General features: G+C 38.4%; 1 protein-coding gene across 4 annotated transcripts in view; it reads left to right on the forward strand.

Moving 5' to 3' along the window:
- SMAD2 (SMAD family member 2) overlaps positions 1-20,403 on the forward strand; it is a 49,400-nt gene extending 28,997 nt beyond the window's left edge. For 3 of the 4 annotated variants that reach the window (XM_031045677.2, XM_005145381.3, XM_034072874.1), the window contains 9 exons: positions 4,629-4,718; positions 5,855-6,048; positions 6,547-6,681; positions 9,829-9,903; positions 11,303-11,356; positions 12,458-12,670; positions 14,728-14,865; positions 15,022-15,166; positions 18,245-20,403. In XM_031045677.2, the coding sequence (XP_030901537.1) occupies positions 4,629-4,718; positions 5,855-6,048; positions 6,547-6,681; positions 9,829-9,903; positions 11,303-11,356; positions 12,458-12,670; positions 14,728-14,865; positions 15,022-15,166; positions 18,245-18,368 (1,168 nt within the window). In that variant the 3' untranslated portion in view covers positions 18,369-20,403. The remainder of the gene's footprint in view (positions 1-4,628; positions 4,719-5,854; positions 6,049-6,546; positions 6,682-9,828; positions 9,904-11,302; positions 11,357-12,457; positions 12,671-14,727; positions 14,866-15,021; positions 15,167-18,244) is intronic. The other variant, XM_031045678.2, reaches the window with a different exon arrangement.
- Positions 20,404-20,896: the final 493 nt, after the last annotated feature.

Consider the following 20,896-nt stretch of genomic DNA (forward strand, 5'->3'; position numbering starts at 1 on the left):
TATTTGAATAGGAACTTGATAGTCCAGTTTTATCATAGAATGGTTTCTGCTGCAAAGGACCTTAGGATCATATAGTTCCAACCCCCACCTGCCATGGGCAGGGACACCTCATACTAGACCATGTTGCCCAAGGCCCTGTCCAACCTTGCCTTAAGGGTTTTTTTTGGAACTCAGATTTTCCTGTTAAAAGAAACGATGGAATGAAAGAAGTGAGGGCATACTGTGTGCTGCTGCTTGATGGTGGCCATATTAAAGATTCTTCTTGCCAGAACTGTACGGTATCATCTGAGATGCTGCTTCTTAGAAGAAGATGAAAATTCAGGTTGATACATGAGCTCTTGCAAACCTCTCCACTTAGGGAAGGGCTTCAACAGAAGCATCTTTGGTTCAACCCAGTAATAACTTGTACGACTCTTTCTGGGAGTTTCTGAGATAGGAATAGCAGGACTGAGTTGACCCAGGTTTAGTGTGTAGCAGGTTAACCAGTTATCTGCTAGACTTTGACTTCTCCCTGGGTCTCAAAGAGCTGAGCATCTCTTCTTTCTTCAGGAAATGGTTTTCCCTTGTTAGAATTTCAGAACACCTGGGAAGCTGACCTAGTGTAATGCTTTGTATCCCTGAAGTCCCTGATAATAAACTTACTGATTTTGTGGGGTCTGCAAAAGCAGCAATCTGATATTCAAGAAGGCTTGCTCTTGGACTGCTAGAGGCCACAGAACATGGTGATTTGCTAATCTGAGCTAGTGTTGAAAGGATGAAAATACTAGCTTTTGTATAATTAAAACAATTTGTCTGACAGAAATTAAGTTGAGAACAACAGTGATAATGCTCCGTGGAATGAAAGTGCTCTGGTGAGAGGAAAGTATATTAACTTTAAACTTGTTTTTTGGAGTACATTTAAGTGCTGTCTACACAGGAAAGATTTAAGTACAGCTTGGATGCAGGAGCCAAATTACATTTTGGAAACAATGGTGGCTTACCAGTGCTGTGGTATACAGAGAGTTCAAAACCAAACACCCCTGTTTGGTAAAATAAGAAGCCTGAAGGGGTACTTCTAGACTTCAGTTTGAGGGCAGTCTGCTTACTAAAGGTGAAATGGTGATGTGTCTTGGCTGCCTCCTTCCTAATAAACTAAACGTGCCTGGAAATGTTCCCAGGCACGGTAGCCAACTGGCTTAGGGCTGCCTTGTCCATGTCTTTAAACTCTTAGGTGCCAGGGCAGGGTGGCTGCATCTGAACTGCCCTGTGTGAATCCCAATGGAGTGCGACTCACAAACCTGGGAATTGTGTGGGAGAACAGGACTTGGCACAGCCCAGTGTTGGGGGAATGTCCTAGCTGCTTTCTAGCATACATGATCATGTTCCCAGGGCCTGGGAATGTTTCCAGACAAGACTTAACTTATGAGTGCAGATGTTAGTCCTTGAATCTTCTGAATTCTTTATGGACTAAGGCATAGAAGGACTCTTCATATCACAAGGGGTTTAGTGTGCTTCAGAAAGGGAGGTTTAGGAGAGAATGCCTCCTAGTTATTTTGGGGCAGTAATTCTGTACTACTGAAAAGTCTGTACCTCCCTTTTAGATGGTTGGAACATCATTCAGAATGCAGTCACCTTTCTAGCTTCCAGGGATGAGTAGGCGAGTGTGCCCTCTATCAGCCTTTTGCTTGTGTATGAATGAGCATACTGTGGCCTTTCATGGGGGTGCTGTGTATGAAATACGCTTTTCACAGTTGTGAGGCATTTCATTTTGATTTGGTGTGCGTGTGAATATTCAGAGCCTTACTTTACGGTCTGGGTGACGTGGGGGAATGGTCTTGCATCTTTTAGGCAGTGAATCTTTTATGTGAGCAGGGAAGTAGGGAGACCGCTTTATTTCCTCCAATGTTTTTTCCAGTGAACAGTAAAAGCTGTGTTCAGCTGACTTTATTGATCATGCTGGATGATTTTGTGCATGCTTTTCAGTATTTGATTGCAGATTATTGGAGGTTTGAGTGTAGTCTTGGAGTAGATGAGCTAGTAAAACACTGATATTTATCTGAGCTCAAAGGAGACAGACACCCTGGAAGACAGTGTATCATATAAGCTGATTATAAGAGCAGTTTTGCTCTAACTGATCACTTTTTCTGTACCTCCTGGCCTGCCCTCCCTCCATGGTGTCCTAGTTTAGTTGAAAGCTGCAGCTTCATCACACAGCCACTTCAGTATGGTTTTCTCTCCATAGGTTGTAGAATCTGCTGTCAGAGTTGATAGTTGGAATATTTGTAGAGAGGAGAAGTTAGCAATATAAAACACTGTTCCTGTTCATTATGCTTTCTCAGGGGCTGTGAAATTTTACTTTTGCACATGCTATCTTAAAAGTCTTGTGAAGCAAATGTGTGGCATGTCATGGTTGCACCAGTGATGCACCCCACAATTTGGGGAATGTGTAATCTGAGTGACAGCATCAGCTTTGGAGTGCTGCTTTGTATAAAGGATCCATTGCTCAAAGGTAGTATGCTGCCAGAGCTGACTGTATCAATTAATATGCAGCAGGCTTTGTGTCTGATTGTTCTTCTCATTTAATGTACATGATGATCTGTCTTACCAGCAGTAATGGTGCATATATCAAGACACAATACAGTGAAGGGATGCTCCCCAGTATCCCACAGGCTGCCTGCATGCCTTCATGGCAACTATTCCAATCCTTCAGGCAACCCACTGTCATGGAAGCATTTTGGGAATATGAAAAAGAGGTTACAGGCTTTGGTGGTACAGTGATGGTCCATATCCTTCTCTATCCCACTCTTTCTGGAGAGCTGTGGTGGTGCCCGTGCCTGAGATAAGATGTAGCTTGTTCAGTAGAGTTGGGTTTTTGAAGAGCGGAGTTTATGTTAGAGAATGGGCCTGCTTGTGGCTCTCTACTGCTCTCTAGGCAAAGAGCCATCTGGTATGAAATTTTACTTGTGTATATAATCAGTAAAATGTCAAAGGCCGTATTATATGAAATACTTGTATTTGTGATAAATGCAAGCTGCTGGCCAAAATTACACTCTCGCTCCGCCTTTGTAGTGCTTGTGTAGTTCATAAAACTAATGAACAGAAGAGCTGATGTGGCTGAAAACTAGCTCTCAAAACATAAATTTTCATCAGGTATGTTCTGTGATCAGCTAGCCAATTTACTGATTTGGGTTGCTGCTCAATTGAATGGACACTTCATCCTCCCTGGGATGGTATTAGAAATGAGGCCTCTCATCGACAGGTGAGAAGGGAACAAGAACCATTAATTCACTTCATCAATAGCCCACACTTCTGTTTTGTAAAAGTTATTGTGGAATTGAGATGGGTGTCAGTGCTGAACGTGGTTTTAAGTACACTGCTGTGCTCTCTGTGGTCTTTTCTTTTGTAACACTAATAAATCCTCCCTGTGTAGGGAGGAGAAATAAGACCTATCTCACCCCTCTTCTCTTAAGGACTCAACCCAAACTTGTAAGTGTATCTGCTAAGCTTAGGAGTTTAAACCACAATGCCTATATTTAAAACTAGGAGTTTGGTGAACTTGGAATCTTTTCTTTCTGTTGCCTCCTCTTGAAAGAGGTTATTTATTTTGAAGGCAATGTAGCAGCCAGTCAAACTTCAGGCTTTGTAATAACAAAGTGGAGATGGAAATAGCTTATGAGCCAGCTTCTCTTTGAGTTGCAGTGTCTAGTTATATATTGCTTATATAAACTGTCAGTTTTCAATGGTTTCAGAGCAAGTATATAGTAGAGCTGAGCTTGGTTTATGCTTCTGAAAGTATGCTGCCCATTTATAAGCCCATGATGTTTTCCTGCTTTCCTTAAATCTGCTGCTGCTTTTATTTTGTGCCTGTGACTGAAGGCTCCTTTTTGTTTCCTGTTGTGATCTTGTCATTTAATCAGTTTGGGAAAGAATTAGTTTTCTCTCCTTTTGTCCTGTTTGATTTATCAATTAAAGTCTTATTATTCTACAGTTGAGTCTTAAAGTACTATGCTGTAAACTTGTGTTAAACACTGTGTTTTGTATACTGTGGAAGAGAATATGTAGCTCTTCAACTAAGCAGAGTACAGAAAATGGTGAGAAGTATCAGCTATAATGTGCTTTTCTTCAGAGTCCCAAGTTTTCCTGTTTTGGAAAAGCAGCAAATGAGTATGTGCATGGAGAAGTTGGTAGTACCTGAGAGTTAGATTGTGACATTCAGTTTTGAATGGCCTTTGTTTAAAATCTTAGGGAAATGTATGTTTAAAACCAAACAAAAACAAAAAACCAAAACAAAACAAAAATAAAGCCCAGAAACTACCCCTTAAAATTGAATTTTGTTAAGACCTGGGCTGAGGAAGTTTTGCCTGTTTTAAGGAACATTGCAACTGTATTTACTACTTAAAAATAGAGAACTTGTTCACCTCTTAAAAACATTATCATTTACCTTGAATCACGTGTTCCATTTTGATAGCCTCCTTCATATAGAAAATATAGCATGAGATGTCAGTTTAAATGCAAGCCTAACAATGCTCTATCTTCTATGTGAAAGGAAGTGTTCTGTACATTTTTCCATGTTTGACATCATGGTGTTTTGAATAACCATGTTCCATATTCATATCAATTTTTTGTTTTTGTTTTCAATTTATGCACAGCACTTGCTCTGAAATTTGGGGACTGAGTACACCAAACACGATAGATCAGTGGGATACAACAGGCCTTTACAGCTTCTGTGAACAAACCAGGTGAATATTCTGCCCTCTCTCGCATCATAGAAATCTTGTGGGAGGGATTCGCTTTGGAGGGTCTGTAATGGGATGATTTAGTTGTAAAATAAGACAAAAATGCTTCCTAGGGCCTCTTATGGTACAGCATTTTAAAATACTTGCTTGCCAGTATAGAAATCCAAGTGTTCTCAGCTGATGTTTTGACCAATGAAACTCTTAATTCTGCAGTATTCTTGTTTCACACCAGTGCTATTGAAAGAATGGGAAGACTTGTTAAATGCAAGCTCTAATGTGATCTGGTATTTTTATTAACAAAATTGGGAAACTTAATTCTTCAGACCTAATCTTACAAAGTGTTTAAACTGCTTTGTATGCCACAAGCTTTCAATTAAATCTTGCTAATTGGCTCAGATACAAGCTACTAAAACATTGTAAGTTCTTCAGTAGTTAATGGTGGGCAAATTCTAAACAGGGTCTTTATTTTTTTCATGTCACATTACTTGATTTGTGTATTGAGGTTTGTCTCCCATCCCATAACAATCATAAACATCTGCATTTGTGTAAGCATATGCAGTCTGTCTTAAAACTAGCAAAACATTTTCAGCTGGTAGCAAGGCAGATGAAGTCAAGAAGATAAACTGTACAGCCCTTACAAGATGTACATTCATGCTTTCTGTGTTGTACTGTCATGTGGATCACTTGGGCAGCTTACTGCTTATAGGCTTATTTGCAATACTGTGGGAATTCTTATGCTTAAAGACATAAAATATCCATGCCACAGCAAAGCCTTGAGGTTTAGCAACGGAAGGGACTGTTAAAGTGTGATTATTTTTTTAACAACTGTCTTCTGAATGAAAAAGGGTATATGAAGCAATCATCCTAAATACTTGGTTGGAGGTAAAGTGGCTTTTAATGAAGTCTAAATTCACTGGCAGTAATTTGAGCCGCTGAAAAATAAGTTAAAACACTGCTTGATACCATCATTTCTATCCCATTTGAAGCCTTTTAATAAGAGTATAAATGCCACTAGCAGTGTCAATCTGCTGACTTCTCAGAATAACTAAACAACTTATGTGATGTGTGTATACTGTTGCTTAAGCAGTCAAGAGACAGCATGCAGTCTGTAAATACTTCTCAACATTTTTGCCCTATAGATCCCTCGATGGCCGTCTGCAGGTATCTCATCGTAAAGGATTACCGCATGTTATTTACTGTCGCTTGTGGCGCTGGCCAGATCTTCACAGCCACCATGAACTTAAAGCAATTGAAAACTGTGAATATGCTTTTAATCTTAAAAAGGATGAAGTATGTGTAAACCCTTATCACTACCAGAGAGTGGAGACACCAGGTAGGAACACTCCTTCTGACTTTCTAAAGCAGTACCTATACTCATTCAGCATGATGTTTTAAATGAGAAATAAAGGAAGATGATGCTTTCTCATGCCGAAGGTACCAGATTCTAAAAGATGCAACTTTTGAGAATACTATCCACCTGAAAGTTTTTAATACCAAAGTTACTGAAAAATCTTTACAAATATGTTGGATAGTCCAGATAAGCCCTTCCAATACTGCTAGCAGTTTCCAGCTGGCTAAGTACTGAAAAGGAGAATAGAGACAAGTTACTTTGTGGAATTAGTCTTATTCAAGTTGCACCTCAGAAACTTGTTTCTTCCAGTAACTAGCAGTACAATTATAGTAATAGCAGAACTGAGATTCAGAAAATCTAAAAATACCTGAAGAAATTTTTAGAGGTTTTAGTTGGTTTTTAGGATTTTTTTTTCCCTCTCAGCTCACAGAAGTGTGTATTTTGAAGGTCTCACTCATGCTTTGAAATTTGCTTTTTCAGTTTTGCCTCCCGTGCTAGTGCCACGGCACACTGAGATTCTGGCGGAGCTTCCACCTCTCGACGACTATACCCATTCCATTCCTGAAAACACTAACTTTCCAGCTGGAATTGAGCCACAGAGCAATTACATACCAGGTATGTTTTTTAGCTCCCACTAAACACAATATGTTTGATATTGTGTCACTGGTAGAAAGATAATTTTATCCTTCTAAGTGATCAAATTACTTGAAAGATGCACCAGTAAATTAAATCACAACTAGATTGTGTGTATTGATTCCAATGGAAATACCTGAACAGAGTGTTGCTTGCAGAACACAATCCTGTGTGAAACCATATTGCTGTGGTTTCACAATAGCTTAATTGGTTTCAATAGCTTAATTAAGATTCACAATTCTAATAAGTGCAAAGTAGACCTTCACATTATGCTTTAAGCCTGTTTTACAACCATATAAGGGTTCCCAAATGGTGTCTGTTGGAGATTCAGTAGCAAAGTGCTGCTTGATCTTGTCACATATAGTATGTGGAGAAAACGTTCAGTTGCAAAACAGTGACTTAAAAGTGTTTTTATCTGTAGTTCACAATCGATCAAGGTCTGCTTTGTGTATTTGTTTCTATTGCATGGAGTCTTGTCTTTTCAGTATGAAAGGACAACCTAACAATACTGAACTCTTAAAGAATTCCCTGTTCCCCACCCCAAAACAAATAGCCAGGCTAATCTGTTACAGTGCACCCGAAAGTCTGTACCCTTACTGAAACATAAAAACAGTGACCTTTGTTTCCTGCCCAGCTTCCTGTTTCCTGTCCCTACAGGAAGTTGTCTGGAGTGTAAAAACCAAGCAAATGTGAAGTTTACTCCTAAATGTTTATTGCTGCTATGTTATGAACAAGCTCAGAATTCAGATCTGGACTCTCTAAGGATAGGGTGGCTGCCTTGAAATTCAGAAACATGCAGTGTACAAGTTTGAGATGTATCTAAACATCTTGGGATGTTGCTTGTGTTTTCTTTAAATGTATCCAGGAATTGAAATGGCACCCAAAAAAAAGCAGTTAATTTGATCTTATCTGTTTAGTCTGTGCCACATTTGTCGCCACCTGAGGACAGCAAATCTTTAAAGAGCAGGTTAAGGTGCTAGGAGCTGGTGTTGCTTTCTTAACTTATGTATACTTTTTGAATCAGTGAGAGAGCTTTTGCTAGCATTTGTAAACAGCCTGTGGGAAAGACACCATTTGAAAATCCATTGCAGTGGAAATGAGCTAGAGCAACTATGTAGTTATTTGCAGGAAGTCTGTTCAAGGTGATTGCAGGTATTCATGTGATCTTGCAATGTTTATGCAGCTAACCACACCTTGCCTCCTCTTTGTCACCGACACTCTCCTTTTGTATTCATATCACGGCATCTTACTTTATTTGACCTCCCTAACTTAATCTTGAGTACTTAGCTGAGTTCTGGTAACTCTTGTGTGTCTTGACAGCCTGCTTCAGAGAACCGTTTTCCTTAGCTGCAGGTTGCCACAACTGTGGTAGGTTCTCACCCCAGCATTCTCTCAGAGCTTGGCCTACAGCGAGGCTCATTTTACCTACACAGCTGTAGGAAGATGGTGGTCATGAGGATGCAGGATGGCCTTTGGGGCTGTATGTTCCCTTTCAGGTTATTGATGCCCTGAGTCGTCCGGACTTCTGGCAGCATTCAAGCTGTGCTAAGAGTTCCTAATGCTGCACTTGAACATTCATTTCCAGCTGTGGTGGTGCTCAACCCCTGACCCTGAAACAGTATTAATAATACTAGGTGGAGGAAATCTTCCCTGTTCAGACAGAGACTACATGTGGAAAATAATCTGTGCCAGAGTGCCTATATTAGCTACTGGAAACAGGAGGTGTGGATTGGATTGGAAATAATTATTAACCTTTTACCATGGCTGTGAGCTTAACTACAACAAGTGATTTGGAGATGTGTGGAGTCTGTTTTATCACAACAAATTCTGAAGAATAATTCAAAACAAGCATGATTTTTTTTGTCAGCAAACTTTTTCTTAGCAAAAATTCCCCTTAATCATCCTTTTAAATGCTCACTTGAGTTTTGTCACATCTCTGCTTATCATGCTAGTTTTACAGAATGAGCCAAAGATACTGTGCTTCTGGTTCATTTTTATTTAACTGACTTAATCTGGCTTCCTCTCGCTGACTTCCTTCTGATCTTACTATATTGCTGTAAATCTCAGACACTATATTTGATATAATTTGATTTTAATTCTTAAGCAAAAGGCTTCATCTTTAAAGTTCTGCTGTTTGGTAATAATGTAATTAGATATGTTTAATCCCTCAGATGTCTTAGACAGTTTTGCAGTGATAGTAGAGATAGTTAGCTTCAAACACTTTCACTAAAGAAATACAGGTTTCGCCTTTAATATATAGGAAAAGACATTTGCTCAGTTCAAAGAAAATCGTTTCCTGAAAGGCAGTTGGTTAACTCATTAGCTGGATTACAAAGTACATTTTGAATAGAGAAGAGGAACATCCATTCTCTCCTGGGTTTTGAAGGTATTTCTGTGGAATTAGACACAGTTTCTAGTATCAGAATGCTTCAAACTTACTACTGAGCTTACTTTGGTCTGTGAAACTCCATCTTAAAGAAAGCCAGTTAAAAGACTAGACTGTACTTTTCATAGAGCTTGGAGGTAATAATAATGATGATAATGATAGAGCCTTTATAGTGTGACCAGTTAGATAACATAGTTGTAATGAATGAATCAGTGGAATCAACTGTTCTGTAGTGAAAGTGAAATGGATTGGGTACTGAACTAAAGAATAATACTTAAATCTAGAAACTTGCATAAGGTGTGGGAGGGCCTCTGATTTTATGGCTATATTACAAAAAGACAGCTCAGGTGGTTGCTTGGGGTTTTTTCTAGAAGTCACCAGATGGGTATTTATTTCATTTGTAATTCTACTAAACGTGAAATCTGATGATTACAATCGCAAAATTGTTACTTGCTATAATGAAAGTAATGGAACAAACAAGGATTATCTGCTAATTATATAACATGTTTGAGTAGTTAACCAGCAATACAAGAGATGGTACATTTTACATAGGCAAATAATACATTTAACCCACTGGTTAGTTCTAGTTCAGTATTCAGGTATGATATGGAGCTCCTGAAGGCTTGAGGACAAGAGCGACAAATTCTACATCCCTCAGATTTCCTCAGTCATTTACCAAATAGGTGGATTTGTGTTTGGTTGTTCTTTGTTTTTTTTGGTTGGTTTGTTTTTTTTTCCAATAGAAACACCACCTCCAGGGTATATTAGTGAAGATGGAGAAACAAGTGACCAGCAGTTGAACCAAAGCATGGATACAGGTAATGTTTAATTTTTGCTACTTTTGAGTCATAGTATTAATAGTTGTGAACCTTATGCACAGCCGACTGAATTCAGCCTGAATGCTGATGGCAACAACCCTCTGTATAACCTGGTGTTTTCTGTTTAAAATACCACTTCCAATCTTTTGTGAACAAAGTAATTTTTGCTAAGGGAATGCTTTTAAAATGTTTTGTGCCATATTAAGTGCATTTCATTTGTTTCATAAAAACATACAGGTCTAATTAGGTCTTCATCAGAAAGGCTTAAAATAGATTTTAATACCTAGTTGGTTTCAACTTACCCCTAATTTTACGCTCTGGACAGAGGCTCATTGGAGCAAAAGGTCTGTTGGCTTAAATAAGTTACAGAAATGCTGCATTTTGAGAACCTGTCTCCTAACTGACAACCTTACTACTTCTGCCATGTTTTAAATAAGTTCTTGTATGGAAGGCTCCATTGGAAGAGGAGTAGAAACGTGAAGTGTTTGTGTCTTTGTATGGAATGATTTCTGCATAATTTGGTTGGCCTTAGACTTGGATAAAGCACAGTTAATGTGCTGGGTGAGAATGTCCTATGTGCTGGCAGACTTGTATGTGTTTGGTTAGCTAATGTTATCAACCTTATTCAGTTAATTGGAATCAACTGCTGGCAGACCTATGTATGTGAATGTCCTATGGGCTGGCAGATTTGTATGTGTTTGGTTAGCTAATGTTATCAACCTTTTTCAGTTAATTGGAATCAACTGCACTAGTTTCTGTAAGAGCTACAGTATTTCCTATTTGACAATAGGTACCTTAATTAGAAAAGCCTCACATCAGCAGCTGCTGTAGGTATGTTCCTGTGCAAAGCTTCTCTTTATTTTACCTGCTAGTGTGGAAACTGAATGTGAGAGTACATGGTTTTCTGAATTTTTATTTTCTTTATTCTTAATCCCAAAGAAATAATAATTTCCTCAAAAGAGAAAATCCAGCTTGTTCTTTTGCAGAGATAAACCCTCTTCTTTGGGAACAGAGAGGCAGTATCCCACTTGCTTTACCCACTTAATCTTACCTTTTTTTTTTTCCACTGAATTTTGGAAGAAATCACTGCACTCTCACTGGAGAAGTGCATAAATAAAGTTACGGTCACAGAGTGCACATGAAGTGAGACCTCTGCCAAATACAACAAATACTAAGATGTTAATTAAATCTTTATGAGGAGGTGTAGGTTCCCAAGAGTCTGGAAAATTAAATGTAATCTTAATTCAGACATGCCGGAAAATTGGTTGCAGGATTTCTGAGGCTTCTAATTCCAAAGAATTTCAGTATAAAACTATATCTAGATAATGTTTATACCTACCCATCTGAAATAACAAGAATCATTTGCACTGAAATCATGTGCTCTGTATTGCTTCAACAGGATCTCCAGCGGAGCTGTCTCCTAGTACTCTTTCTCCAGTTAATCATAGCCTGGGTAAGCTGGAAATGCATTTGTTTCTCTGTGTGTGGTAACTCTTTATGTGTGTGTATATATATATATATATATACACATATCTATATAATATATATATACACACATATATATAATTAAAAATGAGAATGTACTTTAGAGCTGTATAGTGAGGAGACTGGGTTGGCTTTCTGATGATAAACATAGTAGGGCTGAGTTAACAACTTGTTAACAAATACTCTCTTTCTGTAACTGTTGAGATTCTAACAAAGAGAATAATATAGTTGTGTGTGGAACAGCATTTATAAAAAAAATAGTTTGAAGGATGTTAGCCTGTCCACAGTGATGCCTAGACTTGCTGTCTCCCCTGTATGTGTGTTCTGCTCCTCTTATATACTGTTTCACCTGTAACCACAACACAGTTGTTTTCCCCACATTAGTTGCCCACCTGCTTTGATCAGATGCCATTGCTGTGTGTCTGTATAAATGCATCAGGAAGATAAGATTCCCCTGAGTTTAAGGAATAATGACGGGATATAGGATAGGAAAATGCTGTTTGGAGAGTTGTGTATATAATTAGGGTTGGTGAAAAGAAGCAGCACAGGAAAAGCTGCAGATGCCCAGGAAAGGTACTGAGCTCTAGTAGGGGAGAGTAAAGGAAAATTAGAACTGCCTTTAGATAAAGAGACGGTATAAGACCTAGTGTAATATAAGTGAACATCATTTTAATATTAATATTTTTCCTTTGTGTTGTTCAGTGTCTGATAGTTTAATCTTTTAACATTGCCAAAATGTTTGCAAGTTACAGAAAGCCAACAGAAATGTCTCAATGTCTGGCACTCACAGCAGCATTGGCTTAATAGTTTTGCTGAGCAAGATGCAAGTACTAAGCTAAATGAGCTGTGGCCAGGTTAGATCACTTGTTCTTCCTCCTTTGTGTAATATTGAATTTCATTCTGTTTACTGGGGTAGGTGAAAATGACAGCAAGCAGAACATAATATGAGTAGTTTGAGGAGACTACTGCTGTCATTTCTAGAAGAGATTAACAGCAGGTCAGATAAACTTCTTTTCAGCCTCAAATTCTATGTTAACCTTGTCTCTTAATTTTCTTTTGTTTTTTTTAGACTTGCAGCCAGTTACTTACTCAGAGCCTGCGTTTTGGTGTTCAATAGCATATTATGAATTGAATCAAAGAGTGGGAGAAACTTTCCATGCATCACAACCTTCCCTGACTGTAGATGGCTTTACAGATCCATCAAATTCAGAGCGATTTTGTCTAGGTCTGCTTTCCAATGTGAACCGAAATGCTACGGTGGAAATGACAAGGCGACATATAGGTAAAACTGTTTAATTTCATTTTATCATTGAATTATCAGGAATGATCCACATAGGATGGGCAGACCATTGTGGTGAGATCCTTTCACCCTTGTGCAGCCAGCCATTGAACTTCCCTCTCAAGGCTTTCCAAGGAGAGCTTGGTCTCTGTTCCTAAGGACAGTAGTGGAAAGACACAGAGGTCACAGTTTCTGAAACTGGGGTAAATGTAGCATCTTCTGCTGCCATAGCCTGTTGCAAATGGGAAGAGTTACAGCTATGGCTGGAGGTGAAAGGAGCTGCCTTTCCTCAGTAAGTAGCCACTTAGGGCAGCACCAGTCACACAGTTCTCAGGCTGAGAGCAGCACCAGAGGAAGCCACTCAGCTCTATGGGATTTCTGTTGCTCATGTTGCTGTTCTGGAAAAAGAAGGTGCACAAAAGCATCCTGAGGGGTAGGTTTTTGGCTTTCAGGCTCCTTGTTAGACCACTGCCCTAGGTATTGTTTGTATTCAGAGTTGTTTATAATTGAAATTTAAGCTTTAATTACAAAATGTTAACATGTTGCTTAGTTTATTCTAATTTATGAAAGGTAGAATGGGCATTCTACTTCTTGAACTCTTTTCTGAAATGGGAAAAGCTGCCATTGAGATGATGTGCTGTTTTAACATCAGAAAGGCTTTTTTTTGTAGTGGCTAGTAAAGAATATTGTATCCACGATGCAGCAATTTAGCTTTAAGCTCTTAAATGAGCTATTGTATTTTTTCCTGGATTCTTTTATTTAACATCTTTCATGACATCTTTTTTGATTTTGCATTTAGTAAAAAAGTTTAACCACTGAAGTAGAACCCCAGACTGGTTTGTGTTGGAGGGGACCTCAAAGCTCATCCAGTTCCAACCCCTGCCATGGGCAGGGACACCTTCCACTAGAGCAGGTTGCTTCAAGCCCCTGTGTCCAACCTGGCCTTGAGCACTGCCAGGGATGGGGCAGCCACAGCTTCTCTGGGCACCCTGTGCCAGTGCCTCAGCACCCTTGCAAAGAAGAACTGCCTAAGATCTAACCTAAATCATCTACTATCTTTCAGCTTAGTGACAGCCACATTCATAAGATTTTTTTTTTGTTTTATTTTTACTAAAAAAAATAGTATTTTCAGTAGAACCTTCTGACTCCCTTGATACCAAATATAAATGCTTGTCTGGTAAAATCTTAGATGTGCAGATGTTCAAGCTATGACTGTGCTGACTGATCAAAGTGATCAATGATGAGGAAAAGCAAAAATGAAAGGAGAGCTCTCTCTTTATAGAGCAGTTCATATTTTCTTTTAAAAATAGTTTTAGAGAAAAAAGGGAAAAGAAACTGTGGCCTTTAAAAGACCTGATAATTATAAACAGTTTTCTTTATCAAAAGATCAGTTGTACATTACTTATTTATGCTAGAAATGACCCATATGGGTTTTTTTTCTACTCAGAGAGAACAAGATCACAATTTAAAAGTGAACAATAGGATAGCTTAGGGATATTTTTTTGTAGTAGGGTTAAATAAAGTCATGTTGTTTTTGTCAAAGTAGCACAGAGAAGGGATATGCAGTGGGTTGTGAAATAGTGTGGGTGCATGTAAGCTGAGAGTGTTGAAGTGGTATACTTGTTTTCCTTTTTTTGCCATAGTGTCCTGTAGCACTTCACATGTAACACTTATTAATATTAGCACAGGTTTTAATTCTGAGTCTAACCTTTTAACTTCAGTTCTGGCACTTCTTTAAATGAAAAGGTTGTTTAGGAACAAATGCTTCCTAACTTGGATTTGGTTACAAGTCATTATGTGGCTAGAAAATTCTGTCTCACTCTTGACCAAAAATCATTCTGCTTCTCCTTCAAACCTTGTGTATTCATTGGAGAAAAATGCCATTTAATTGTGCTTTGGTCCTGCTACAGCTGTGAGCCCAGCAGTGTGGTCCTGTAGATAACACATTTCTGCTTCTGCTCTGAAGAAAAACCTTGGCCTTCTCTGAAACAAAACACTCCCTTGTTTGTTAATCTGCTTGGGTCATACCATAACTAGAGTTCCTTTAAATTCTTCTCCAGGCCGGGGGGTGCGTCTCTATTACATCGGTGGAGAAGTTTTTGCTGAGTGCCTAAGTGATAGTGCGATATTTGTTCAGAGCCCCAACTGTAATCAAAGATATGGCTGGCATCCTGCAACTGTGTGCAAAATTCCTCCAGGTTAGTAGCCTACCATAGGTCTCACGTAAAAGTATTGAGTGAATACATTCAACTGGAGGACATTTGATTTCCTCTTGATAGCTTCTTCACAGTTTTGGGCTTCTCTGTAGGAAACACAAATATTCATTGATTGTACTCTGACTTTTTTCTTTACAGGATGCAATCTGAAGATCTTCAATAACCAAGAATTTGCTGCTCTTCTGGCTCAATCTGTGAATCAGGGTTTTGAAGCAGTTTATCAGCTTACTAGAATGTGTACTATTAGAATGAGTTTTGTTAAAGGATGGGGAGCTGAATACCGGTAAGAGGAAAAAAAAAACACAAAAAACCTTGGCTTTTAGAGTTAATTTTTTTTTTTTCACTAATACACTATTTCGGGCTTTAAACCTATACATACAGAGTTCTCACTGCTACTGTAGGTATGCTTACTGTAAGCTTGAACCTGTATTTTCCTTTTTTCCCATCAGCTTTGTTGCTCCTAAGTCATAAAGAGTGGAAAACTGATTTTAGTATTTCATCAAAGTGGGCTGTTGATCAAGGAATGTCATCAAAGTTCTGTTTCCTCATTGGGTCTTGCTTGCTTGCTTATTGTGGGGAAATCACTGACAACATCTGGGAGTTTCACAGTTTGTGCTATGAGATTATTTGCTGTCTGTTAGTTGTGCAGTAATTTTGGCCTCTGTCCTGTTATATATATATGTGTGTGTGTGTATATATATACATATGTCAACTATAAAAAAGTTCATTAGGTTTTGGTGTGGGAAGTAGTTGATAGTACCCAATAGAAACGGAGTCACTTGGAGTGCATTCTGCAGAATAAAACAGCTGGAGAACATACGTTTAAGAGATGGGAAATATTTTGAGACTCATAGTGGAAAAAAACTTTGAAGGAGTAAAGTGACTATGCAATGAAGCTGCTAAAACCAGGTTTTTAAGTGGAAAAAAATAAGTCTTTTATCTGCTTTGGAATAGGTTCAAATTACATTCTCTATTAGCACAAACTTAAGAGCTGTAGTTGAGGACAGTGTCTGCTTTTAATCTAGTTGATAATTTGGGAAGGAAAGAAATTGCTTTCTGGGTGGTATTAAAGATATTTTTATTTTGGAGAGCTGGAAATATTGTTTTAAGCAGATCCCTTAAACCTCTGTAGAAACTGTCCACTGAAAGAATGAAGTCTGATATATCAATACCCTATTGCAACATATAATTAATTTTTTTTAATCTGTATAATTTCTGAGGTTGAATAATGGCATGTAGGCTCCATTGTGAATCCTGGGGGTTTGATTCTTGTATCTGCTCTTGAAATAAAACATGTATATAGCAGTGTCAGTACGTGGGGAGGCTTCTTGGCTACATGAAGCCAATTTTGTAAAAGCCTAATTAGATGAAATCAGAAATTTGAGTAATGGAATAAATTGGTACCTCTCTGTTAGCAAGAAGTACACAAGAAAGAATCTGGCTCAAGTTTAAAGAACTGTTGGATTTGGCTTGAAAGAGTGTGTGTACACTTAGGCATAATTAAATACAACATTCAAATCAAACAGAAGAAAGGCTTAATCAGTCAGATTATATGGAGACAACTTGAAGTGAATGGAGTGTAAGTGCTGGGTTAAAACAGTGAGGAGGCTTTTGGTAAAGTTATTTTTAAGAAGAGAGAATGGTGGTTCTTAGTCGTCTATAAGCCATTCAGAGATAGGATTGGAAAAGCTGCAGTGGAAACACTGCTGGAACAGAACAGAAACTGATTACTGACGTAATGCTGAACTAGTTTCTTTGCATCTCTGTTTAAGATGATGCTAATAAATCATTGATGCAGTAAATTTGTGAGTTACGCTGCAGTTGGATTAAAACAAGAAGAGGTTGCTCCTGCAAACACAACCTTGAATTTTAATGAACGTAGTCTGAGTTGTCAAAACAGACCAGAAAGCACTCTAATAATCCATCATTCTTATTACAGCTTCCATGCTTCATGTCAAAAACATTTCTTATTGAACAGGCCTTGGCAAAGTCAAAGCATTACTGGCATTTTAGTCATATGATGTATGTGCATAAACGAGCAGGTATGGCAAGATGTTGCATCGTATAAGCTTGTGGACAAAATAGCCTGTGTTGCTTGATACGTGTTTACTTGAATTGAAGATGGTGGTGGAAGTTCAGTTTAACTGCCAAGTGTTCGCATTGGCACAGGAACTATCCAGGTTTAGGATCATCTTCTGAAGAAAATTAGGTAGAAGGTGATTACGGCAAAAAGACTTAGTGGTAGATAAACTGGAAGTACATGGGGTAGAAGAGGCTTAGTTTTACCTTTGAGTTGGCTGCTTAAGTGACTGTCATTATTTTATCAACCTTTGTCAGCATAGTGCAAAGCCAAGGTTGTTGAACAGAACCAGTTATAAAATTTGGAGGAAGTGTGTTATGGAACACATTGTAGGGGAGTTGACAGCAGTGGAATAATGAACTTCCTTCTTTGGGAGAGGGTTTGAGACTAAATGGAATTATATTTCCTGTGGTTTAGATTGTTCTTCTGTTGGATCACGTTTTTTCGGTGTAGGCATTTGGAGCTGAGATAACAATGTTTTTTAGAATGCTGAGAGCACAGACCCCAGCTCTTCTAGAAAATATGAACCACAACTTTTGAAACCCATCCTCTTTCTGGCTTTTTAGTTTCTCTGTTTATACAAACAGGTTTCCTTAAAGCAAAGGGTTACAGTGCCAGCAGTAAAAATGTAGGGGCTGACTTTGTGTCTGACTAATCTGCTGCCTTTGAATCTTAATGCCTCCTTGCTTTGACTTTGGGGTGGCTAGAATTACTAGGAAAAACTGGCCTAGCAACAGTAGTCTTGCCAGTCTGCGTTGGGAAAACTCCCATGCCTGGAGTGGGTACAGTGAAATAACAGGATTTTTCAGCAGAGTATGTCCAATACTGATTTCTTTGCTTTGGAGATGAGAAGGAAGATTTTTGAATAACAGATCTCTGAAACAAGTTTACATGGCAGAGTGAATGAAGTTTTTATGGTTGTCAGCTTTTCAGCTTTGCTAAGGCTTGCTATATGGTGTTTAATTAAGGGAAAATTATGGGCAAGTTTATATAGAAGACGAGGGGAGCAGTTTTTACTGAAGCTGTTTGTGTTATGGTGTTGCACAGAACACATGTAGAAGTGTGAGATCACAGGAAATCAGAGGTAAAGTTTAGTGTTCCTTTGAGATAGCATCAGCTAGCACAATATAACCACAGAATCTGTTTTGACATAGAGTTTCTGACAACATCTAGCACTTCTATGTTTTATCTTGTTGATTGATCCAGAAAGCCAGACCTTTATGATCAGCATGGAGTTGTGGCAGCCAACACTTCCTGACTTCCCTATTCTTTATTTTGTAGGCGGCAGACAGTAACAAGCACTCCTTGCTGGATTGAACTTCATCTGAATGGACCTCTGCAATGGTTGGACAAAGTGTTGACTCAGATGGGCTCCCCTTCAGTACGCTGCTCCAGCATGTCGTAAAACTCCTTCCTCCTTTATCAGTGGGCTAAATACTGAGTCCGATCAACAGACTTAATATAACTGCTCTTCTGTCATAGTAGTTGTGTGTGGTCCCTATGAACTCTTTACTATCCATAAAAAAAGTTTCTAAAAAAAAACGAAAAAACCCCAAAAACAAACAAACAAAAAAACCACAAACAAAAAAAGCCAAAAAAAAACACAACAAAAACAGCACTTGAGGTCTCATCAATTAAAGCACCTTGTGGATTCTGTTTCCTATACTCTGATACTAGATGAAAACTTAGTGTATAGAAATGCCTTCAGAAAGAAGGGACAGTTATAAAGACTCTTAATGGTGTTTTTATTGGATATATAATTGAGTGTCCTAATGGTTTATCAATAACATGAGTAGCTAAGTATACATACATGATCTCGAATATCACACTATTGTGCTGTTCTACATTTTAGTTCTCATAAATAGTAGTTTGGGTTTTTTGTCTGGGGGGGGCAAATCTCTCATGAAATTCCAAGACTCTATTCCTTTATTCTTTTGTATTTTTTATATAAGCAGGTTTTCGAGTTGTCCTAAGCATAAAAAGCAGACTTTCCTTGTAGAAAAGCTTAACTTTTTGCTGCCTTCTTAAAAAAAAAAAAAATTAAAAAAAAATCCCTCTATTGGAAGGGAAAGAGAAATGTCTTGAGATTTGTCTGCAAAATCTTAAGACACTTTATATCCTTAATGGGGCCTAAAATGAATTCATACTATAAATTCTGACTGTCCATCTCAGAGTCTACTTCTCTCATCTGCGTTGATGCATCTATTGCCAACAGTATTGCTGTACTGATGTAATTTGGAACTTTTTTCTACTTTGAATCATAGAATCTAGAATCATAGAATGGTTTGGAAAGGACCTTAAGATCATGTTGTTCAGATCCCCTGCCACGGGCAGGGATGCCTCACACTAGACCATGTCACCCAAGGCTCTGTCTAACCTGGCCTTAAACACTGCCAAGGATGGAGCATTTACCACTTCTTTGGGCAAACTGTGCCAGTGCCTCACCACCTTCACAGTAAAGTTTCATTATAATCAGTGTGTGTTTTCCTCATAGAATAAGAATTTTACTGTAGCATTGGACACTGGATTAAGTACACAAGGTGGTTGGCTTATTCCTTATATCTGTATTTTTTTCATTAAACATTTTTAGTTTTTGAAGCCAAATACCTTTAAAAATCCTTTCCCAGAGTAAACTAAACTCTTTTGTATAAGTTTTAAAATAGATGCAGCTTCTTAACATATTTCAGTAATAGAATTTAAATTTTTGAACCGTGTGGCTTTGTTTAGCTTACTTGCATACCAGATCATACGCATTCATTATGTCATAATGGGCCTTGTTATTAAAAGTAGTTGCTTCTGCAAAACCTCTAGGATAGTGGTTGCTGAGGTATGAGCAGCGAAGGAGGACTTCCAGGTTCCTCATGACAGTGCATGTTATTGTCAACCCTTGGACACTACAGCTGCACCATACTAAAAATATTCTGAAATATATTCTACAAATAAGTCTTTTGGGGAAGGGTTGGGAAACTGTATAGAAGGGTTATTCTGACTTGAAAAATACACATTTTACTAACAATCTTGTGATCTAGCTGTCTGTCATTCTTTTGTTATTGTGGCAGTAGCGGGGATTGCCTTTGTCTGTTTTTCCCATTGTTTCATCCATTGCACTAGCACTGTACTCTGCAGGTACATCTAGTCATAACTTCAGCTTTGAGAACAAAATGTGGCCAGTGTTACAGCTTTTAATCAGTTGACCGAATTGATGATAGTGGTGGATATGTTTATGCCATAAAGATGAGGACATTGAAGCAATACCAAAAATCAAACCTTGAAAATACGGGCCAGATACGTTTAAAAAAAAATAATGGCAGTTACCAGTTTGTGCTAGTTTTACCAGTAGACTAATGTATTGGTAGAACTTGTGAACCTAAGAAATAAGCTTCATGCGTGTTGCGTTTGCCGAATATGTGAACACACTAATAAAAGTTTTAATTCTCACACTGATAGTTGTGGGCTTTTATTAGTATTTATGTTATTGCTGTATATATTTTCTATTGAAGGATAGGAATCACCCTAATCCACCTAAATAAATGGCATGAGTGTCCTGCATGTTATGCCTGGAAAAGTGTAGTTTAGATGTTAAAACAAATTCTTTCTACAGCTATAGTGGAGGTTCTGGATCTGTGTGGATTTAGTGATGCAGACTTCTACTCCAGTCATAGAATCACAGACTGGTTTGTGTTGGAAGGGACTTTAAAGCTCATCTGGCTCCAACCCCTGCCCTGGGCAGGGACACCTTCCACTAGGGCAGGTTGCTCCAAGCCCCATCCAACTTGGTCTTGAACACAGCCATTTACCACTTATTTGGTCAACCTGTTCCAGTGCCTCATGACTCTCACAGTAAAGAACTTGTGTATCTAACCTGGACTTCCCCTGTTTCAGTTCAACCCCATCACCCCATATCCCTTCTCTACATTCCCTAATGATGAGTCC

Source organism: Melopsittacus undulatus, chromosome Z (genome assembly GCF_012275295.1).
Source record: "Melopsittacus undulatus isolate bMelUnd1 chromosome Z, bMelUnd1.mat.Z, whole genome shotgun sequence".
Lineage (NCBI taxonomy): Eukaryota > Metazoa > Chordata > Aves > Psittaciformes > Psittaculidae > Melopsittacus > Melopsittacus undulatus.